We start from the raw sequence: 21,548 nt of genomic DNA, 5'->3' as shown, positions 1-21,548 counted from the left end.
TGGAGATAAAGAGGTGCTTTATCAAAATACGAGCTGGGCGGTTTCTTCTGTTCAAAAGAGGCAAGTGCAGAAATTACTTCCTGGAGAAGTTTAAAATTATGAAAAACGGTGCAGTTAAAACACACACTGTTTAATATGGATCATCAAACCCACTTTATTTTTAAATTAATCTGCAGGAATTTAGAGTTTAAAGGGCATTCTGAGAACCTGGGGATTTGCAGAAGTGACGGCACGTCGGATTAATCCGTTAACTGCCCCCACCCCCCATACCCCCCACATCCCATCCCAATGCACCGCAGCCAGGGTGGAAAGTGTTTATTGCTTGCAGCGACCCTTCGTGTTTATTGCTGATTATTGGCCGGGCGCTAGGACCCGGCGGAACTCGATGGCCAGAGTTCTGTCAGTCAAAGTGGTCTGGGCTTTATGCGTTGTAGCCTTTGGTGGTGAAAGATACTCGGGTGGAGGGTAGAGTAACTCCAAACACCCACAGCATTCACGGTAAGACTGCATTTTGTCCAACGGAACGGGAGATTAAACTCCAAGTGAGAGGTTCTTTGCATTTATAGAGGGAAGGGCAGGGGATCACAGTAACATAACCTTACACGGTGGAGTTGGATTATAATGATAGCGGAATGATGAATATCAAAGTTAACGTGATCAGACATTGCAGGAAGGATGTACAGACTTGGGAGGGTGCAGAGGAGGTTTACCAGAATGCTGGCTGAATTAGGGGGTATTAGCTACAAGGGGAGGTTGGACAGACTTGGATTGTTTTCTCTGGAATGCTGGCGGCTGAGGGGAGACCTTTATATTACTGAGGGAAGTATATAAAACATATGAGAGGGTAGGCACAGAAACTTTCCCCCTGGAAATATAAACTACCAGAGGGCATAGCTTGAAGGTGAGATGAGCAAAGTTTAATACAGATGTGCGGGGCAAGTTTTTTAGCACAGAGGGTGGAGGGTGCCTGGAATGTGCTGCTGTGGTGTCGGTGGAGGCAGATATGATAGTGGTGTTTAAGAGACTTTAGATATGCACATGGATATGCAGGAAATGGAGAATATATGGATGATGTGCAGGCAGGTAAGAGTTATCTTGGCATCATGTTCGGCACAGGCATTGTGGGCTGAAGGGCCTGTTCTTGTGATGTACTGTTCTATGTTCTGCTTTAAAAAGGTAGAAAGCAGTAGAGGGGTATTACATGGTATGGTGAAATGGAATGGAGAGATAACAATGGAGAAACAACAGGATGAAGTGAAAATGTTATAAAACAGAAAGGCCAAGTGAAGAATCTTAACTAAAAACTGAGTTGCTGCCTTACAGCGCCCTAGTAACCCGAGTTCAATCCTGACTATGGGTGTTGTCTGTACTGCGTTTGTATGTTCTCCCTGTGACTTGCGTGGGTTTTCTCCCGGAAGCTCCGGTTTCCTTCCACATTACAAAGACATGCATGTTTGTAGGTTGATACGTTTCTGTAAATTGTCCCTAGTGTGTAGGTGGGCCGAAGGGCCTGATTCCACGCTGCATCTCTAACCTACACTAAACTAAGGAGGATGTTTATAGCATCTCCCAGGATGTGAATAGGAGAGGAATTGAATGATGTTTGTAAGTTCTAGGAGCAGAATTAGGCCATTCTGCTCATCAAGTCTACTCCGCCATTCAATCATGGCTGATCTATCTATCCCCCTTAGCCCCATTCTCCTGCCTTCTCCCCATAACCCCTGATACCCTTACTAATACATTTAGTTTAGTTTAGAGATACAGTGCGGAAACAGACCCTTCAGTCCACCAAGTCTGCGCCGACCAGCGATCCCCGCACACTTAATACAATACAATACAATACAATTTATTTGTTATCATTTGAACCTCTTGAGGTTCAAACGAAATTTGGTTTCTGCAGTCATACACACAAGAAAAAAAACCAAGACACAACTCAATTTACAAAAACATCCATCACAGTGAATCTCCTCCTCACTGTGATGGAAGGCAAAGTCTTATCTCTCCCCTGCACTCCTCCCGATGTCAGAGTCAAAGCCCCCGGCGGGCGATGGTAAGTGTCCCGCGGCCATTAAAGCCGCGCCGGGCAATGCAAGGCCGCGCTCCGGGTCTTGGTGTTGGAGCCCCCGGCGTGCGCTAGCAAGTCCCACGGCCGTTAAAGCCGCGCCGGGCGATGCAAGGCCCTGCTCCAGGTACTTTTCAACCCCGCAACTCGGGCGGGTGAAGTCGCCATTGCGGAAGCCCCGAAAAGCGGTCTCCCAGCAGGGACGCGGCCGCGGGCTCCAACACTATCCTTTACATACTAGGAACAATTTACAATTATACCAAGCCAATTAACCTACAAACCTGTATGTCTTTCGAGTGTGGGAGAAAACCGGAGCACCCGGAGAAAACTCACGCAGGTTACGGGGGGAACGTACAAACTCCGTACAACTAGCACCTGTAGTCAGGATCGAACCCAGTTCTCTGACACTGTAAGGCAGCAACTCTACCACTGCACCATTGAGGTGCTATTTACATTGTGTATAATACAATATAAATTTGCAGATAAGCTTAAATGATAGAGGAAAAAATTATACTGGAACAAGGAAGTATACAAACTAGACCAAGGAAACTATAACAGCTTGGGTTTTTATTTCTAAAGGGGCAGTCAGTGAGAGTGGAGCTACCTAGGACATGGGCTATGGACTACAAGTATAAAGGCCGACGATACTGAGCAGCAGGAGTGAAGAGTTCTGACGGAAATGGTTGAACTTACAGAAGAGGATCTTGCCTTTTACCTCCAGAATCAGGTTGGTGGAGAATTCTGTGGGAAGTCAACACAAAAAGCACCACCAGATATTCATGGTTGAAAGGGAATGATTTTTAAGAGCCATGTCATAAGCGATAGGAGCAGAATTAGGCCATTTGGCCCATCAAGTCTACTCCGCCATTCAATCATGACTGATCTATCTCTCTCTCCTAACCCCATTCTCCTGCCTTCTCCCCACAACCCCTGACACCCGTACAAGGATCTGTCATTCTCTGCCTTAAAAATATCCATTGACTTGGTCTGCAAAAGGATATAGATAAGCTAGGTGAGTGGGCAACAACTTGGCAGATGAAATTTAATACTAATAAATGTGAAGTCATTCACTTTGGGAAAAAAAATGATAGGGCAAGTTATTTTCTAAATGAGGAGGAGCTGCGTTGTAATGCAACGCAAAGGGATCTAGGGGTATTAGTACATGAATCACTAAAAGTTAGTATGCAGGTGCAGCAAGCAATCAGGAAGGCCAATGGAGTTTTGGCCTTTATTGCTAGGGGGATTGAGTATAAAAACACGGAGGTCTTGCTGCAGCTGTACACAGTATTAGTGAGACCACATTTGGAATACTGTGTACAGTTCTGGGGTCCATACTTAAGAAAGGATGTACTAGCCCTGGAGGCAGTGCAGCGAAGGTTTACAAGATTAATTCCTGCAATGAGGGGATTGACATATGAGGAAAGGTTAAGTAGGCTGGAACTCTACTCTTTGGAGTTTAGAAGAATGAGAGGCGATCTCATTGAAACATATAAGATCGTGAGGGGCCTTGATCGGGTGGATGCACCGAGGATGTTCCCAAGATCGGGGAAACTAGAACTAGGGAACATAGTTGCAGAATAAGGGGGGGCTCTTTTAAAACTGAGATGAGGAAGAACTTCTTCACCCAGAGGGTGGTTAATTTATGGAATTCACTGCCCCAGGGAGCAGTGGAAGCAGAAACTTTAAATATATTTAAGACTAAAATAGATGGTTTTTTAGCTGCCAAGGGGATAAGGGGCTACGGGGAGAGGGCAGGGATATGGACCTAGGTATGGTTAGTATAGTAAGACCTGAGTGATCTCCTGGACAAGTGTCGATCGCCTGGATTGGGGTCGGAGAGGAATTTCCCGGATTTTTTTCCCGAATTGGACCTGGGTTTTTATCCGGTTTTTTGCCTCCCCCAGGAGATCACGAGGTTCTTGGGGTGGAGAGGGGTGATAGCGGTATAAAGGGGAGGGTAGTGTCTTGTGTTCTGTGTCTTGTGTCTACTGTTTGTGGGTAAGTGTGTCTGTTTAGTGTTCAGCCATGAGCGAATGGCGGTGCGGGCTCGACGGACCTGGTGGTCTACTCTCGCACCTACTTTCTATGTTTCTATGTTTCTATGTCTCCACAGACTCATCACCCTCTGATTAAAGAAATCCCTCCTCATCTCCTTCCTAAAGAAACGTCTTTTAATTCTGAGGCAACGACCTAGACTTTCCCACCAGTGGAAACATCCTCTCCACATCCACTCTATCCACGCCTTTCACTATTCGGTATGTTTCAATGAGGTCCCCCCTTCATTCTAAACTCCAGCGAGTACAGGCCCAGTGCCGTCAAACACTCATCATATGTTAAACCAATCACCCCCAGGATCATTCTCGTAAACCTCCTCTGGACCCTCTCCAGAGCCAGCACATTCTTCAGATATGGTGGCCAAAATTGCTTACGATACTCCAAATGCGGCCTGACTAGCACCTTATAGAGAATCGGCATTTCATCTCCGTTTTTATATTCTAGCCCTCTTAAACTAAATGATAGCATTTACTCTATGAATTCCTTTTGTTTTAGGTGTATATGATCATGAGGGGAATAGATGTAAATGCAGAATCAGAGGTGGGCAACTGCTGTCTTTCTCTGACTTGGACATTGCGGCAGGAGAAGGGAGAGAGAGGAAGGATGAAGCTATAGAAGGATTGATCAAGTGCATGATGAAGATAGACACAAAGTGCTGAAATAACTCAGCGGGTCAGGTAGCATCACTGGAGAAAAAGAATGGGCGATGTTTTTCGGGTCAGGTCCTTTCTTCAGACGCTCATGAACAAGCACTGAGGAAGCTGAAGAGCTGAGACTAATATAGATCAGCAAGCTTTGGCTGAGAAAGTTCTGGTGTATGTCAGGACCAGGGGAGCAGACATTATAAATGATTTGTTATTGGAAAGGTTTAGACAGGATGCTGGCTAGCAGAGTTAAGGAATAGCCAAGTGGCGGGCTGGTGCAAGGACACAGACCAATGAGACCGGCTACGGGTCAATTTATTTTACACAGAGGGCGGTGTGTGCCTGGAACTTGCTGCCAGGGTGGTGGTGGAGACAGATATATGATAATTAGGTTTATGAGGCATTTAGATAGGCAAGTGGATACAGTGTCCTCCATAATGTTTGGGACAAAGACCTATCATTTATTTATTTGCCTCTGTACTCCACAATTTGAGATTTGTAATAGAAAAAAAATCACTTGTGGTTAAATTGCGCATTGGGTGCTCTTGTTTCCTTCCACATTCCAAAGGTATGCAGGAACCTTTTTCAGACCCAACCCAAAATGTAATATTTTCCTTTTGTCTAGAGATTTTGTCTGACCTGTTGAGTTACTCCAGCTTTTTGTGTCTATCTTCAGTTTAAACCAGCATCTGCCGTTCCTTCCTACACACACAATACTATACGATAAAACTTTCTTAATCCCAGGAGGGAAATTGTGCCTGCCTGGGGCTTGGACATCGGGAGAGACATGGAGAACAGGGCAGAGAAAAGACTTTGCCTTCCATCACAGTGGGTTCACTGTGATGGATGTTTGTGTGAATTAAATTGTGTGTATGTCTGTAGGAAATTGTCTTTGTTTGTATGGCTGTGGAAACGGAATTTCGTTTGAGCCTCACTGAGGCTCAAATGACAATAAATGGTATTGTATTGTATTGTATTGTGTGTGTGGGTATATATATTATACACATTCATTTGGGTGATCGGTGGTCAGCGTGGACTCGGTGGGCCGAAGGCCCTGTTTCCACGCTGTATCTTTAAACTAAACTAAAAACACTAAATCCAGATGGAGTCTAAAGAAGGATCTCTACCCAAAACGTCACCCAATTTCTTCTATCCAGAGATGCTGGCTGCTCCATGGAGTTCCCCCACACAATTAAAGCATGGAATAGTCTTCACCCTACCATAGTTACCCAACCAGACGGAACTAAATTTAAGGTAGCTCTTTTTTCCCCAAGAACCCTTTTTTGCTTAAGTCCAAGTCAAGAGTCAAGAGGGTTTTATTGTCATGTGTCCCAGATAGGACAATGAAATTCTTGCTTGCTGCAGCACAACAGAATATGTAAACATAATACAGAACAGGAGATAAAAGTTCAGTGTGTCTATATATCATAGACCATATATATACACAATAAATACACAGATAACGTGCAATAGACTGTTATTGTTCAGAGTTTGGAGTTTGGTGGTGGACCCTCCACCACCTCCAGTTTAAATTCCATTTAGAATATTTTTGGAGGACCAGGAAACCAAGAAGCAAGAGTTACTCCAGGGAGTTACTCCAGCTCCAGGGAGTGATTCTGCGTTGGTTTTCAGCGGTCGCGGCGAGGTGGCGACCGGACAGCAATGGCATCCAGATATCCCACAATGCAAAGGGAGGGAGAAAGTGCCCGGCGCCAACCAGTTGCCGTGGCAGTGCGCATATGCAGGGCGGCCGATGATGTGCTGGCCGTGGTTGTGCAGGGGAGGATGTGCAGGCCATGGCAGAGCGCATGTGCAAAGCGACCGGCCGTGCCGGTGGATGAGGAGCGGCGGAGAGCGGAGACCCGGCGGCCCGGACACGGATGGCGGGCGGAAACGGAGAGTGACAGAGAGAGAGAGATAGAGAGGGGGGCCCGCTCAGAGTTGAACGGCAGGTGTCCCGGGTGCTTGCCAAGCCGGGCAAAATGGCACGGCTTTTAGGTTGCCCGGCGGGACTTTAGGTGGCCATTGGCACCCGGGCAACCGTTAATTTTGAGCCTTGTCATACCTGACTAATCTTGCTAAGGCTTTTTGTATAGGTGGCCAAAGTAATGATCTGATATCTAACAAAATTACTTGTATGGACTTCCAGAGAATATTTGATATCACCTTTATAAGACACTGTTGACAAAAATAGATAAAAGGAGAAATCTACTGTTCCTTGAAATCTGGTGTAATAATGGTAGTTGGGTAACTACATCTGTGGAGAGATAAACCATTGATGTTTCAGGTTATGGTCCATGTTAGGCAAGTAACTGTCCATGTTGGGTATTTGGTTGAGTCAGAGATAGCTCGAAGTAGAGAGGGACACAAAGTGCTGGAGTAACGCAAGGGGTCAGGCAGCATCTCTGGAGATGAATTGATTTGTGATCTGCACGAAAAATCTCCATGAAAACCTTGACTATTTAATGTAAGTACTAATAACTTAGATTTTTGGGAAAAACTGTGGAAAAACTCCATACATTGTCTATGCCTTCAATTGTGTTATACTCAGTAGTGTTCACACCTGTCTTTAAACAAGACACCCTGGCCATTCGTCGCCCCCCTGGGGTGATATTCTATCCCCTATTGTCGTGTTTCTCGTAAGGTCAGCGTTTAACATCCATCGCAAACAATTCTTCAGCTGAGTAGCTTGACATGTTCTTTTGTCACATAAAGGCTGAACTGGGTAAGGATGTCAAATTTCCTTTCCTGTAGTGTATTAGTGAAACTGTGGGATATTTTATGACAATCAATTGAGGCGGCACAGTGATGCTGTGGTAGGGATGCTGCCTTACAGAGCTGGAGACCCGGGTTTGATCCGGAGTACGGGAGCTGTCTATGGATTTTGGACGTTCTCCCCCGTGACCGCATTAGGTTTTCTCCGGGTGCTCCGGATTCCCTCCCGCATTCCAAAGACGTGCAGGTTTGTAGGTTAATTGGCTTCAATAAATTGTCCCTAGTGTGTAGGATTGAACTAATGTACGGGTGATTGTTGGTCGGCACGGACTTGGCGGGCTGAAGGGCCTGTTTCCGCGCTCTATCTCTAAAACTAAAACCTGAGTACGGGAGCTGTCTGTACAAAGTTTGTACATTCCCCGCATGGGTTTTCTCCGGGTGCTCCGGTTTCCCCCACCACATTCCAAAGACGTGTCAGTTTGTAGGTTAATTGGCTTGGGTAGATTGTCCCTAATGTGTAGGATTTAACTAGTGTACGGATGATCATTGTTGTGTGGACTCGTTGGTCCGAATGGCCTGTTTCCGCCCTGTATCTCTAAACTAAACTAACATGAAAAAACAATAAAAGGTTGAATTATGACATTTATTGTCAAATATATGTGTCGCAGATGGGCCTTGCAATATCTCATTTGGTGTTAATGCATAAACAAGCTGTGACTTTTGACACAGCTCTTTTAACTCGTAGAGTGAGCCGATTGAGATTTTTGAGTTGAATGAAACTGTTCATAGTAACTTATTAACAGTGTAAAATGTTACTCATTTAAACCCCTCCGAGACAACTGATTTTGAGCTTGCTCTGCCCAATGAACCTCAGACATGCAGGTACAAACATACAAGATGGTGAGTACGTTTGTCTCTGCCTTACAATAATGCCGTGTATTTTTTATAAAGCATCATTTGTACTGAAAAAATATACTTTTCAAACACGAAGGAGATCGATTAAAAAATATATTTTGATCGGTGTTTTGCATGTGGATATAGAGCTCCTTTGAAGGCAGCAGTCACATGATCACCCTCAAAGATGCCAGTCAGTTAGTGATATGTAACATGTAAAAAATTCATAGAGACACAAAGAACTGCAGATGCTTTTTTAAAACTAAAAAACAAGATACAACGTGCTGGGGTAACTCAACGGTCAGGCAGCATCTTTGGAGAGAAAGGAATAGGTAACATTTCGGGTTGAGATCCTTCTTGACCTGTTCCAATCTCTTTTCCAACAAATGCTTAAACAAAGTCCTTTCAAACGCACTGCTGCCCCCTTCCTATGCTCCCTATAAATGCAGTGGGCCCTGTATTAGCAAGCTCCTCTTAAACTCAAGTAAGGCACAAAGTGCTGGAGAATTCAGCTGCTCAGGCAGCATCTGTGAAGGGCAACAGACAGACAACGTTTTGGAATGGGACTCTTCTTCAGTTCCGTGATTGGCAGGGGAAGCAGGACACTGAGACCTTGGTGCACGGAAGCGGAGGGGAGGATGCTGGAGGTGATGGACAGTGTGTTTGCGGTGGTCACGGGTGGTGGTGTTGACGGAGATGGCCGGGGGAGACCAGACAGCAGCTGGGTGAGCGAGCAGATTGAGCGCAGCTTGCGGCAGGTGCACGGAGCGGCGGTGGAAGTAGCCAGCAGCACCACGCTGGGCCAGGCGACCCCCACTTCATTGATCCAGTGCCGCCCAGACACCAGGTCATAAAGTGAGATATATAGTAAACTAGACTAAGTGGGACCCGTTGGATCCCATGTTCACACGGGAGGGCTGGTCCCCCAACGCAATATTCTACCTCTCCACCAATTCCAATATTGGTGGCCAGTGGGGTGGGGGCGCTTTCTGGAGCGCTAGTATGGGTGTTGTGGGCTGAAGGGACTGATTTCCGGAGGGCTAGTATAGACATTGTTGGCCAAATGGATTCTTGGGGTGACAGCTCAGTCACTCAAGCCTGATGTGCTGGCAGCTCACTCACGGCTGGTGGGCTGGCAGTTGACTCACGGCTATGCCTTGAAATTCCATTTCAAGCAGGGTGCAAGGCCACCAAATTCAAGTGCAGTTTCATACCACTTCAAGCAGGGTGCAAGGCCACCAAATTCAAGTGCAGTTTCATACCGCTTCAAGCAGGGTGCAAGGCCAACGAATTCAAGTGTAGTTTCATACCACTTCAAGCAGGGTGCAAGACCACCAAATTCAAGTACAGTTTCATACCACTTCAAGCAGGGTGCAAGGCCACCAAATTCAAGTGCAGTTTCATACCACTTCAAGCAGGGTGCAAGGCCACCAAATTCAAGTGCAGTTTCATACCACTTCAAGCAGGGTGCAATGCCAGCAAATTCAAGGGCAGTTTCCTACCACCTCAAGCAGGGTGCAAGGCCACAAAACTCAAGTGTAGTTTCATGCCACTTCAAGCAGGTTGCAATGCCACCAAATTCAAGTACAGTTTCATACCACTTCAAGCAGTGTGCAAGACAACGAAATTCAAGTGCAGTTTCTTACCAAGCAGGGTGCAAGGCCACCTAATTCAAGTGTAGTTTCTGACCACTTCAAGCAGTGTGCAAGTCCACCAAATTCAAGGGCAGTTTTATACCACTTCAAGCAGGGTGCAAGGCCACCAAATTCAAGTGCAGTTTCATACCATTTCAAGCAGGGTGCAAGGCCACCAAATTCAAGTGCAGTTTCATACCATTTCATGCAGGGTGCAAGGCCACCACGTTCAAATGCAGTTTCATACCATTTCAAGCAGGGTGAAACCACCATAAAACCACCACACTCACAGTTCAGTAGATATTCAGTGTGTTCAGTTGATTCACAGCTCAGACAGTCGTGACCTCTCCCTCCCCCATCTTGCAGAGACAGCCACACCCACACTTCTGGGTTTTATAATCCCTCCCCCTCCCACCAGAAGGGGCGTGGCCTTCATGGCGTGATTGACAGGAGAGAGATTCTCAACATTTTTTAAACACTAATAACACTTTTATTTTTCATTGATGGGAAGAATCCTCTGCACCTGATGAGCAGAGGGGACGGAGTAAGATGGCCAAAAATCACAGCCGTAAGTGGTAGCGTTTTATCTAAAATCAATATACAGTGCAAACAGGAAGTTGTCAAGTTTAGACTTTTAATCGTGCTTCAGTTCAAACCAACCACCACCAACCATTTGCTGTGCTTCAGTTCAAACCAACCACCACCAACCGTTTGCTGTGCTTCAGTTCAAACTAACCACCACCAACCATTTGCTGTGCTTTTTTCAAACCAACCACATTTTCATTTTCAAACCACATTAAGGGCACTCAAAGTCAGTTAAATCATACTCACAGTTTAGTAAACATGTGTTCAGCGTTATTCACAGCTCAGACTGAGAGACATGACCCTCTCGCTTCCCCCATCTTGCAGAGACTGACTGACACACTCAACACATCTGGGTTTTATAGTCCCTCCGGAAGGGGCGTGGCCTTCAGGAGAGAGAATGTTAACATTTTGTAAACACTAATAACTTTTTTATTTTTCATCGATGGGAAAAATCCATTTGTCCTGCGCAACGGAGGGGGACTGAGTAAGATGGCCAAAAATCACAGCCGTAAGTGGCAGCATTTTTTCTAAAATCAATATACAGAACAACAGGAAGTGGTCAAGATCAGACTTTTAGTAATATAGATTACACATCTCCTTGGCCCAATATCAGGCTTTTACATAGAAAATAGGTGCAGAGGTAGGCCATTCCGCCCTTCGCGCCAGCAGTGCCATTCAATATGATCATGGCTGATCATCCAAAATCCGTACCCCATTTCGATTTTTCCCCATATCCCATGATTCCCTTAGCCCTAAAGTTAGAGACTTGGAGCGGCACAGTGGTAGAGTTGCTGCCTCACAGGCAGCAACTCTACCACTGTGTTCGATCCCGACTATGGCTGCTCTATGTACGAAGTTTGTACATTCTGTGTGACTGCGTGGGTTTTCTCCAGGTGCTCCAGTTTCTTCCTACACTCCAAAAACATGCTGGTTTGTAAGTTAATTGGCTTCATTAAATAGTGTAAATTTTCCCTAGTGTGTAGGATAGTGCTAGTGTTGGGGTGATCGCTGGTCAATGCTGTCTCGGTGGGTCGAAAGGGCCTGTTTCCACACTGTATCCCTAAAGTTTAAAGTAAATAGTAGATTACACTGAAGTACACATGAGTCGCCACATTTCTAACGCCACCTTGTATACTTCAAGTTTCAAAATCCTTAAAAATGTAGAGTCCTGACATTTTCTTAAAGGCCTATAAGCGAGTTCGGTATAACAACTGCACATGCCCAGGTCATGAGTCATTCGGGATAAACACTCTCGCCAGCTGAGCTACTGTGTGTATACGGACCTGCGTATTCATTTCAATGAGATTTATAAATAAATGTATCCGTCAAATATGTCAGCGGTAGGCCACAGCGTACTGCAGGCTGCACAAATCCACAATTGTATCTATTTAAATTATTGCCTTAACGCAAGAATGTCTGGAACGAACCTATCAATTATCAAATCCCTGGCATTAGCCTGAGTCCAGCCATTCAAAATCAATATTGATTTACACAAATTACAAGTTGTGTGGTCAACCAATTTGAGACAGTCCTTACATTCCTATCTAAACAACCTTCCTGGATTGAAGGAAACGAAGAGAATGTGCTGTGTGGGGGTAGGTTGGAAAGTTCAGCTTGGATTTGAACAGGCCGGTTAAACTTTCGAGGTGGGTTGAATTAAATAAAGATGCTGTTGTTTTAACCTCTGGGGTTGGTTCCAGTCTGTCAGGGGACACAGTTGGGAGCCGGGTCCGGGTGACCGGGCGGTGATAATTATGAGAATTTGCAGCCATTTGAATCGCAGCCAAAGTAGAGGCTTCACTCAGGAGTGGATCGCAGCTCCCCAGCTGACGGGACCTGTTCTTGCTCTCCTTGAAGGTGGTGCCTCCCACCCCAGCGAGTGGACAAACGCGGAGTCAACCCGTAATATGAGTGGGAGCATTTTCTCAGTCAGACTTTGTCGACAGTTGGGGTGGGGGATCTGGGAGAGAGAGCTGGCGATGCTGCACAGACGGAACAGTTTAATAGTGACCCATTAAAATCCGCCCTTCGCCCACTCGGCAACCTGGGCTGATCTAATCGCTAGCTCGCTGCGTGCCGGATCCTAACGCAGAACCTCTACAAAACATTTGGGTTTCGGGGTAACACCTCTGCTAACAAGGGCTGGCGAACTGTGCTGGTCAACGTGCACTGGGCGAGATGGCCGGGGGAAGCGCACCGCAAACTTGGAACAGCACAGACCCTCCACTCAATCTATCCTATACTGAAGGGCAGGCTTTTTGCAGTTAAATGTCTTATATCAGATTGGCGGCTCATTTCACAGGACCAATCCTCTACTCCGTTTTCCTCGGAGATGAACCTTTGCCTTAACGGTACATTCACACCGCCTGTAGGTAAAGCATCAGCCCACATCACATGGATACAGTCGCTGCCTGCCTCAGATTAAATATATTTTTACAGATAAATTATGAATAAAGATAAGAAAATGTTTTAAACACAAGTAATATCTCCATGTCCACCGATATATTTTGATTCAGGACGTGTTCGTGAGTTCGGGGGGGGGGGGGGGGAGTTAGAATCATCTCACGTCTTTCCATGACAGGTGGACATGCGTCGCCGAAAGGTTTCAAAGATCGAGGAAGAAGTTTACAACATCGTTCAGGAATTGACTTTGGTGATCAGTGGAGAGGACAGCCGTTTCCAGCCTATTTCCCACTCGGGGATTAATAATGACAACACCAAGGTAAATCCCGCTAGTTTTATGGTTGGCTCTGCTATCTGTGAAATTAAAAGCTTCATATAGTATTATAATTGGAACAAGAAACTTGAATACCAGTAAAACGGTGCAGCTGGTAGAGCCGCTGCCTCACACCGCCAGAGATCTCGGGTGCTGTCTGTGTGTGTGGAGTTTGCGCGTTCTCCCTGTGACTGCGTGGGTTTCCTTCGGTTTCCACACACATCTCAAACACGTGCGGGTTTGTAAGTTAATTGATCCGATTAAATTGCCACCTAATGTGTAGGGAGCGGATGAGAAGGTGGGATAAATTAGAACTTGTGTGAACGGGTGAAGGTCTGTGTGGACTCAGTGGGCCGGAAAGAGCGAGCGTTCTGCAGATCCGGAGGTCACCGGAGGTCACAGCAGGTTACAGTCGGTCACCGGAGGTCACAGCAGGTTACAGTCGGTCACCGGAGGTCACAGCAGGTTACAGTCGGTCACCGGAGGCCTCTCCGTCTCCCTCGCCCGATGGTAGAACATGACGGCGGCGGCGACCGTTATCGTCGCACGGGGCACGCGATGGCCCACCAAAGAAGGTGGCCCTCGCGGCCATTACTCCCTCTGGGAAACCCAGTGCAGCGAGTAATGTCACGCCCCTCCCTCCTGCTGTAAACCCAACGCGCTGCCAGTCGCGACGCTCGCAAGTCCTTTGTAAAAAACCTTGCGACCCCACCCTCCCCCCTCTCTCTCTCTGAAACTAAGGCTGGTGGAAAGTCGGTGGTGGGCCTGTATAAACAAGTTGTTAGAACCAAGAGGTTTTCAGCAAATTATTATTGACTTCTACATTGACCTGGTCATAACTCCTTTATTGGAGTGCAGTTGACATTTCTACTTCTGTTACCTTCTTCCTTTGCGTCACTTGTTGGGCCTGAAATAAGGTGTTGGAACTCTTTGGGAGTTAGAATGGGATAGATTTGGGTGCAAATGTCTGTTTTTAATTATCTCTTTGCACTGCTTTCAGTCCAATCTTGCTGACATTTGTTGCGAATGCAGGTAAACTTTCTCTGTCTCTCCCATTCATTAAGTTGCAGCCCTGAAGTTGTGGTTTTGTAAGAATTGATATCTGAAACTGGCAGGCAATATGTTTATTGCACCATTTTTTCTCCCTGTACCATAAATGTGTAGGAATTTGCAAGACGTTCGCAAAAACCTGCATGTTGAACAATGTTGGGCAAAGTTCAAAGGAGATGTTTTTAGTTTTTACACAGGGGGTGGTGGGTGCTTGGAATGCGCTGTGAGGGGTGGTAATGGCGTTTAAGAGGCTTTTTGATCGGCACGTGGATGTGCAGGATCATGTGCATAAACTAATCAGAGGAACACAAAAATGCTGGAGGAACTCAGCGGGTGCAGCAGCATCTATGGAGCGAAGGAATTCCTTCGCTCCATAGATGCTGCTGCACCCGCTGAGTTTCTCCAGCATTTTTGTGTACCTTCGATTTTTCAACATCTGCAGTTCCTTCTTAAACAACTAATCAGAGGAGATTAGTTTAACTTGGCATCATGTTTGGCACAGACATTGCTGATGGGCCTGTTCCTCTGCTGTACCGTTCTATATACAGTGGCTTGGATCTTTCTGCTTAGCTAGTTTACCACTGAAAAAAGCAAAACCACACTTCTGTCTGGCAATAGTGAACTAGTCAAAACATTCCTTAGACAGCGGCCTTGCTGAGAGAATTCGTGGGTCCTGGCACCCTTCCAGATCCCAGTTTGAGGTGAAGTCCAGTGAGCTCATTTGCAGTATGTACTTATACTGAATAAGCCTGCACTACGTTGCTAATATGTACACAACAGTCAACAATGTTTACTTGGACTAGGTATGGGAACAGGAATTATTTAGTTGAGCTAATCCCAATGTCTCTGGGAAGGAAAGTTTGTCTCGTCTACTTCCCTTTGGCCTTGAGGCTGCATTTTCTGAAGCCTCAGGATTTACTCTTCCAAAGTAAGCAAGATTATTTTTCTCAGCACTAATTATTTTTCTAAGCGAGCCACCTTATTCGATGAATTCTGTTAGCAGAGGACTCCATTTTAGCTGAGAAGCCTATTTTAACTACATTAAACCTGTTGAAAAGATAACCAGAAACAGGTTATAACCTTAAAAGGTTTATATAAACTTAAAATTAATATCAAAGGTTATATAACATTAACCTATTATATATTAAATAGGTTAAATATATATAACATATTTATAACCTATTAGGTTATATTGTGTTGCTAGTTAGACTTTACATTTAGAGTTACAACGCAGAAACAGGCCCGTCAGCCCACTTAATCCACGACGACCAGTTCGCCCCGTATACGAGCACTATCTTGCACACAAGGGACAATTTACAAAGTTACCAAAGCCAATTTACCTATGAACCTGTACGTCTTTGGAGTGTGGGAGGAAACCAGAGCTTTCGAAGAAAACCCACGCGGGCACAAGGAGAACATACAAACTCCGTACAAACAGCACCTGTAGTCGGGATTGAACTCGGGTCTCTGGCTCTGGCGCTGTAATGACGCGACTCTACCGCTGCTCCACCATGCTGCTGTGCTGCATAACAATAGGTTCGATTGTGTTGCTATGTTCTGCAATAAGCAACTTTTACTTCACCACATTGAAAAGACTACAGCAATACCTTAACAGCATTTTATTCTCTCACTAGTATTCTAGTATTCAGATAGAGGGGGAGACTTATATGTGCTTCCGTTCCCTGGTCTTAGACTTATCCCATTAAGGAATTCCTTCTGATTGCATTCTATATGTTGCCAAGAATGGTCTCAACCCGAAACGTCACCTACCCATGTTTTCCAGTGATGCTGCCTGACCTGCTGAGTTACACCAGCACTTTGTGTATTAACTAGCATCTGCAGTTCCTTGTTTCTACCTGATGCAATACTATCTCCCTTCAGTATTACTGGTCCATCCGTGGTAGAGTAAGGAGTTGAGACATGGTGTTGGTGATATTCCATCCTTGTGGCAAAACTCTCTCTAGTTCCTCACAATCTCCAGCTATTTGTAAGATCAGCAGGGACACAAGATTCAAAGGGGGTTCAAGTAAGAGCTAGGAAACTGATACAAAAACATTTTTTTTCTGGAGCGTTTTTGCTAAAGATACAAAGCATGCAATGGAGGAATTACAGCACAACGGAGCCAAAGGCATTACTCGGTTTTTGAAGAGGAGAGGTAAATGTCAAGGAATGGAGTTAGTTATTTAAGGAAACTTTGAAGTCCTAAATACTAGCTCGATATAGTTCAGTTATTTATGGTCTCAACCAAGGGCAAATCATTCCTTTTTCTGTGGGGTTTTTTCTGAATTCATTTGAACTCCCAGAGCCATGAGAATGATGCTGAAAGCACATGTGATGAAAATTGCTACAATTTAATTTAAATTGGCATGACGATTGAAAAATAACTTGGAACATTGTTATTTCCTGTTCCTCCAAGAGTCACGTGATTTTTTTTTTGACCAGCATTGAGCTGCTAGGAACAGAATAGGACCAAAAGACTTGGGCCATTCAGCCCATCGTAGCTCATCCACAGTGCCCTCCATAATGCTTGGGACAAAGACCCATCATTTAATTATTTGCCTCTGTACTCCACAATTTGAGATTTGTGATAGAAAAAAAATCACATGTGGTTAAAGTGCACAAGGCCATTTTTATACGTTTTGGTTTCACCATGTAGAAATTACAGCAGTGTTTATACATAGTCCCCCCATTTCAGGGCACCATAATGTTTGGGACACAGCAATGTCATGTAAATGAAAGTAGTCATGTTTAGTATTTTGTTGCATATCCTTTGCATGCAATGACTGCTTGAAGTCTGCAATTCATGGACATCACCAGTTGCTGGGTGTCTTCTCTGGTGATGCTTTGCCAGGCATGTATTGCAGCCATCTTTAGCTTATGCTTGTCTTGGGGGCTAGTCCTCTTCAGTTTTCTCTTCAGCATATAAAAAGCATGCTCAATTGGGTTCAGATCAGGTGATTGACTTGGCCACTCAAGAATTGACCAGTTTTTAGCTCCTTTGTTGCTTTAGCGGTATGTTTGGGAACATTGTCTTGCTCTAGAATGAACCGCCGGCCAATGAGATGGAGGCATTTGTTTGGACTCGAGCACATAGGATGTGTCTATACACTTCAGAATTAATTATGCTACTACATCAGCAGTTGTATCATCAATGAAGGTAAGTGAGCCAATACCTTCAGCAGCCATACATGCCAGCCCATAACACCCCCACCACCGTGTTTCACAGATGAGGTGGTATGATTTGGATCTTGGGCAGTTCCTTCTCCATACTTTGCTCTTGCCATCACTCTGATATGTTAATCTTCATCTCATCTGTCCACAAGACCTTTTTCCAGAACTGTGGTTGCTCTTAAGTACTTCTTGGCAAACTGTAACTTGGCCACCTATTTTTGCGGCTAACCAGTGGTTTGCATCTTGCAGTGTAGCCTCTGTAGTTCTGTACATGAAGTCTTCTGCGGACAGTGGTCATTGACAAATCCACACCTGACTCCTGAAGAGTGTTTGGGGATTTTTCTTTATTATAGAGAGAATTCCTCTGTCATCAGCTGTGGAGGTTGTACTTGGCCTGCCAGTCCCTTTGTGATTGGTAAGCTCACCAGTGCTCTCTTAATGATGTTCCAAACAGTTGATTTTGGTAAGCCTAAGGTTTGGCTGATGTCTCTAACAGTTTTATTCTTGTTCCTCAGTCTCATAATAGCTTCTTTGACTTTCATTGGCACAACTTTGGTCCCCAATAAAATCTTCCAAACGTGATGGAAAGACTGGAGTAAAGACTAGGTGCTGAGAGCTCTATTGTACCCGCATGAAGGAGACAATTAAACACACCTGAGCAATTACAACACCTGTGAAGCCATGTGTCCCAAACATTATGGTGCCCTGAAATGGGGGGACTATGTATAAACACAGCTGTAATTTCTGCATGGTGAAACCAAAATGTATGAAAATGGCCTTTAATAAAATCTGACAATGTGCACTTTAACCACATGTGAGTTTTTCTATTACAAATCTCAAATTGTGGAGTACTGAGGCAAATAAATAAATGATGGGTCTTTGTCCCAAACATTATGGAGGGCACTGTATTTTCCCCACTCAACCCCAATTCTCCTGCCTTCTCCTTGTAACCTTTGACACCCTTACTAATCAAGAACCTATCAATCTCTGCTTAAAAAATATCTAATTACTTGGCCTCCACTGCTGTCTATGACAGTGAATTCCACAGATTTGCCACCCAAATTCCTTCTCATCTCCATTTTCAAGACATGTCCTTTTATTCTGTGGTTGGGCCTCTGGTCCTGGACTGGCCCACTACTGGAAACAACAATGAAGACATGAAGTTATTTTTTGGTCTCATTAATGTCTACCTAGTATCTATTGGAAGAAGATATCTGTCTGAAGAAGGGTCCTGACCCCAAAAGTTGCCTACCCATTCCATTCATGATCCATTGAGTTACTTGAGCACTTTGTGTTTTATGTATGATTTCAGCATCTGTGTCTCTAATATCTGAGTGTTGAGCACAGTTCAAGTCTGTTTGATGTCTGAGTTGATGTAGAAATAACAGCTTGGTATTTCAAAATGTTCTCTTTATGTAATTATTTTTTATTAATTGGAATGTTTGTTATTTTGTACAGTTGTCTTGTGATTATTCTAGCACACTAGTTTTAAATCTGACAGAGTCATAGAGTGATACAGTGTGGAAACAGGCCCTTTGGCCCTACTCGCCCACACCGGCCAACAATGGCCCAGCTACCCTAGTCCCACTTGCCTGCGCTTGGTCCATAACCCTCCAAACCTGTCCTATCCATGTACCTGTCCAACTGTTTCTTAAATGATGGGATAGTCCCAGCCTCAACTACTTCCTCTGGCATCTTGTTCCATACACCCACACTGTGTGAAAAAGTTACCCCTCGGATTCCTATTATATCCTCTTCACATTGAACCTATGTCCTCTGGTCCTCGATTCCCCTACTCTGGGCAAAAGACTCTGTGCATCTACCCTATCTATTCCTCTCATGATTTTGTATACCTCTATAAGATAAGATCTCCCCTCATCCTCCTATACTCAATGGAATAGAGACCCAGCCTACTCAACCTCTCCCTATAGCTCACACCCTCTAGTCCTGGCAACATTCTCGTAAATATTTTCTGAACCCTTTCAAGCTTGACAATATCTTTCCAATAACATGATGCCCAGCACTGAACACAATATTCTAAATGCGGTCCCACCAACGTCTTAAACAACTGCAACATGACCTCCCAACTTCTATACTCAATACTCTGACTGATGAAAGCTAAAGTGCCAAAAGCCATTTTGACCACCTTATCTACCTGCGACTCGACCTTCATGGAACCATGCACTTTTACTCTTAGATCCCACTGCTCTACAACACTACCCAGCGGCCTACCATTTACTGTGTATGTCCTGACCTTGTTCGATATCCCAAAATGCAACATCTCACACTTCTCTGTATTAAATTCCATCAACATTTCCTCCGCCCACATGGCTAATCGATCCAGATCCTGCTGCAATCGTTCACAACCATCTTCACTATCTGCAAATCATTGATGTAGATGACAAACAGTAACGGACCCAGCACCGAACCTTGAGGCCTCCAGTCCGAGAAGCAACCCTCCACCATCACCCTCTGCTTCCTTCCATGGAGCCAATTTGCTATCCATTCAGCTATCTCTCCTTGGATCTCATGCGATCTAACTTTCTAGAGCAGCCTACCATGCGGCACCTTGTCGAACCATATAACCATATAACAATTACAGCACGGAAACAGGCCATCTCGGCCCTACAAGTCCGTGCCGAACAACTATTTTCCCTTAGTCCCACCTGCCTGCACTCATACCATAACCCTCCATTCCCTTCTCATCCATATGCCTATCCAATTTATTTTTAAATGATACCAACGAACCTGCCGCCACCACTTCCACTGGAAGCTCATTCCACACCGCTACCACTCTCTGAGTAAAGAAGTTCCCCCTCATGTTACCCCTAAACTTCTGTCCCTTAATTCTGAAGTCATGTCCTCTTGTTTGAATCTTCCCTATTCTCAAAGGGAAAAGCTTGTCCACATCAACTCTGTCTATCCCTCTCATCATTTTAAAGACCTCTATCAAGTCCCCCCTTAACTTCTGCGCTCCAGAGAATAAAGACCTAACTTATTCAACCTATCTCTGTAACTTAGTTGTTGAAACCCAGGCAACATTCTAGTAAATCTCCTCTGTACTCTCTCTATTTTGTTGACATCCTTCCTATAATTGGGCGACCAAAATTGTACACCATACTCCAGATTTGGTCTCACCAATGCCTTGTACAATTTTAACATTACATCCCAGCTTCTATACTCAATGCTCTGATTTATAAAGGCTAGCATACCAAAAGCTTTCTTTACCACCCTATCTATATGAGATTCCACCTTCAAGGAACTATGCACAGTTATTCCCAGATCCCTCTGTTCAACTGTATCCTTCAATTCCCTACCATTTATCATGTACGTCCTATTTTGATTTGTCCTGCCAAGGTGTAGCGCCTCACATTTATCAGCATTAAACTCCATCTGCCATCTTTCAGCCCATTTTCCCAAATGGCCTAAATCACTCTGTAGACTTTGGAAATCCTCTTCATTATCCACAACACCCCCTATCTTGGTATCATCTGCATACTTACTAATCCAATTTACCACCCCTTCATCCAGATAATTGATGTACATGACAAACAACAAATGACCCAACACAGATCCCTGAGGCACCCCACTAGTCACCTGCCTCCAACCTGACAAACAGCCATCCACCATTACCCTCTGGCTTCTCCCATTCAGCCACTGTTTAATCCATCTTGCTATTCCTGCATTTATACCCAACAGTTGAACCTTCTTAACCAACCTTCCATGAGGAACCTTGTCAAAGGCCTTACTAAAGTCCATATAGACAACATCCACTGCTTTACCCTCGTCAATTTCCCTAGTAACCTCTTCAAAAAATTCAAGAAGATTAGTCAAACATGACCTTCCAGGCACAAATCCATGTTGGCTGTTCCTAATCAGACCCTGTTTATCCAGATGCTTATATATATTATCTCTAAGTATCTTTTCCATTAATTTGCCCACCACTGAAGTCAAACTAACAGGTCTATAATTGCTAGGTTTACTCTTAGAACCCTTTTTAAACAATGGAACAACATGCGCAG

The 21,548-nt window shown here is 44.7% G+C and overlaps 1 protein-coding gene across 2 annotated transcripts in view; it reads left to right on the top strand.

Moving 5' to 3' along the window:
* Positions 1-337: 337 nt before the first annotated feature.
* The window catches only part of mab21l3 (mab-21 like 3), a 45,740-nt gene continuing 24,529 nt past the window's right edge, over positions 338-21,548 (top strand). Inside the window, exons 1-3 of one of the 2 annotated variants that reach the window (XM_033033003.1) lie at positions 341-498; positions 2,642-2,789; positions 13,171-13,311. In XM_033033003.1, the coding sequence (XP_032888894.1) occupies positions 2,742-2,789; positions 13,171-13,311 (189 nt within the window). In that variant the 5' untranslated portion in view covers positions 341-498; positions 2,642-2,741. Of the gene's footprint in view, positions 499-2,641; positions 2,790-13,170; positions 13,312-21,548 lie in introns of both variants that reach the window. The other variant, XM_033033004.1, reaches the window with a different exon arrangement.

The sequence above is a fragment of the Amblyraja radiata genome, chromosome 14 (genome assembly GCF_010909765.2).
Source record: "Amblyraja radiata isolate CabotCenter1 chromosome 14, sAmbRad1.1.pri, whole genome shotgun sequence".
NCBI classification, from domain to species: domain Eukaryota; kingdom Metazoa; phylum Chordata; class Chondrichthyes; order Rajiformes; family Rajidae; genus Amblyraja; species Amblyraja radiata.
Note: the sequence above shows the minus strand (reverse complement) of the source record. Positions and strands in the feature narration are given on the sequence as shown.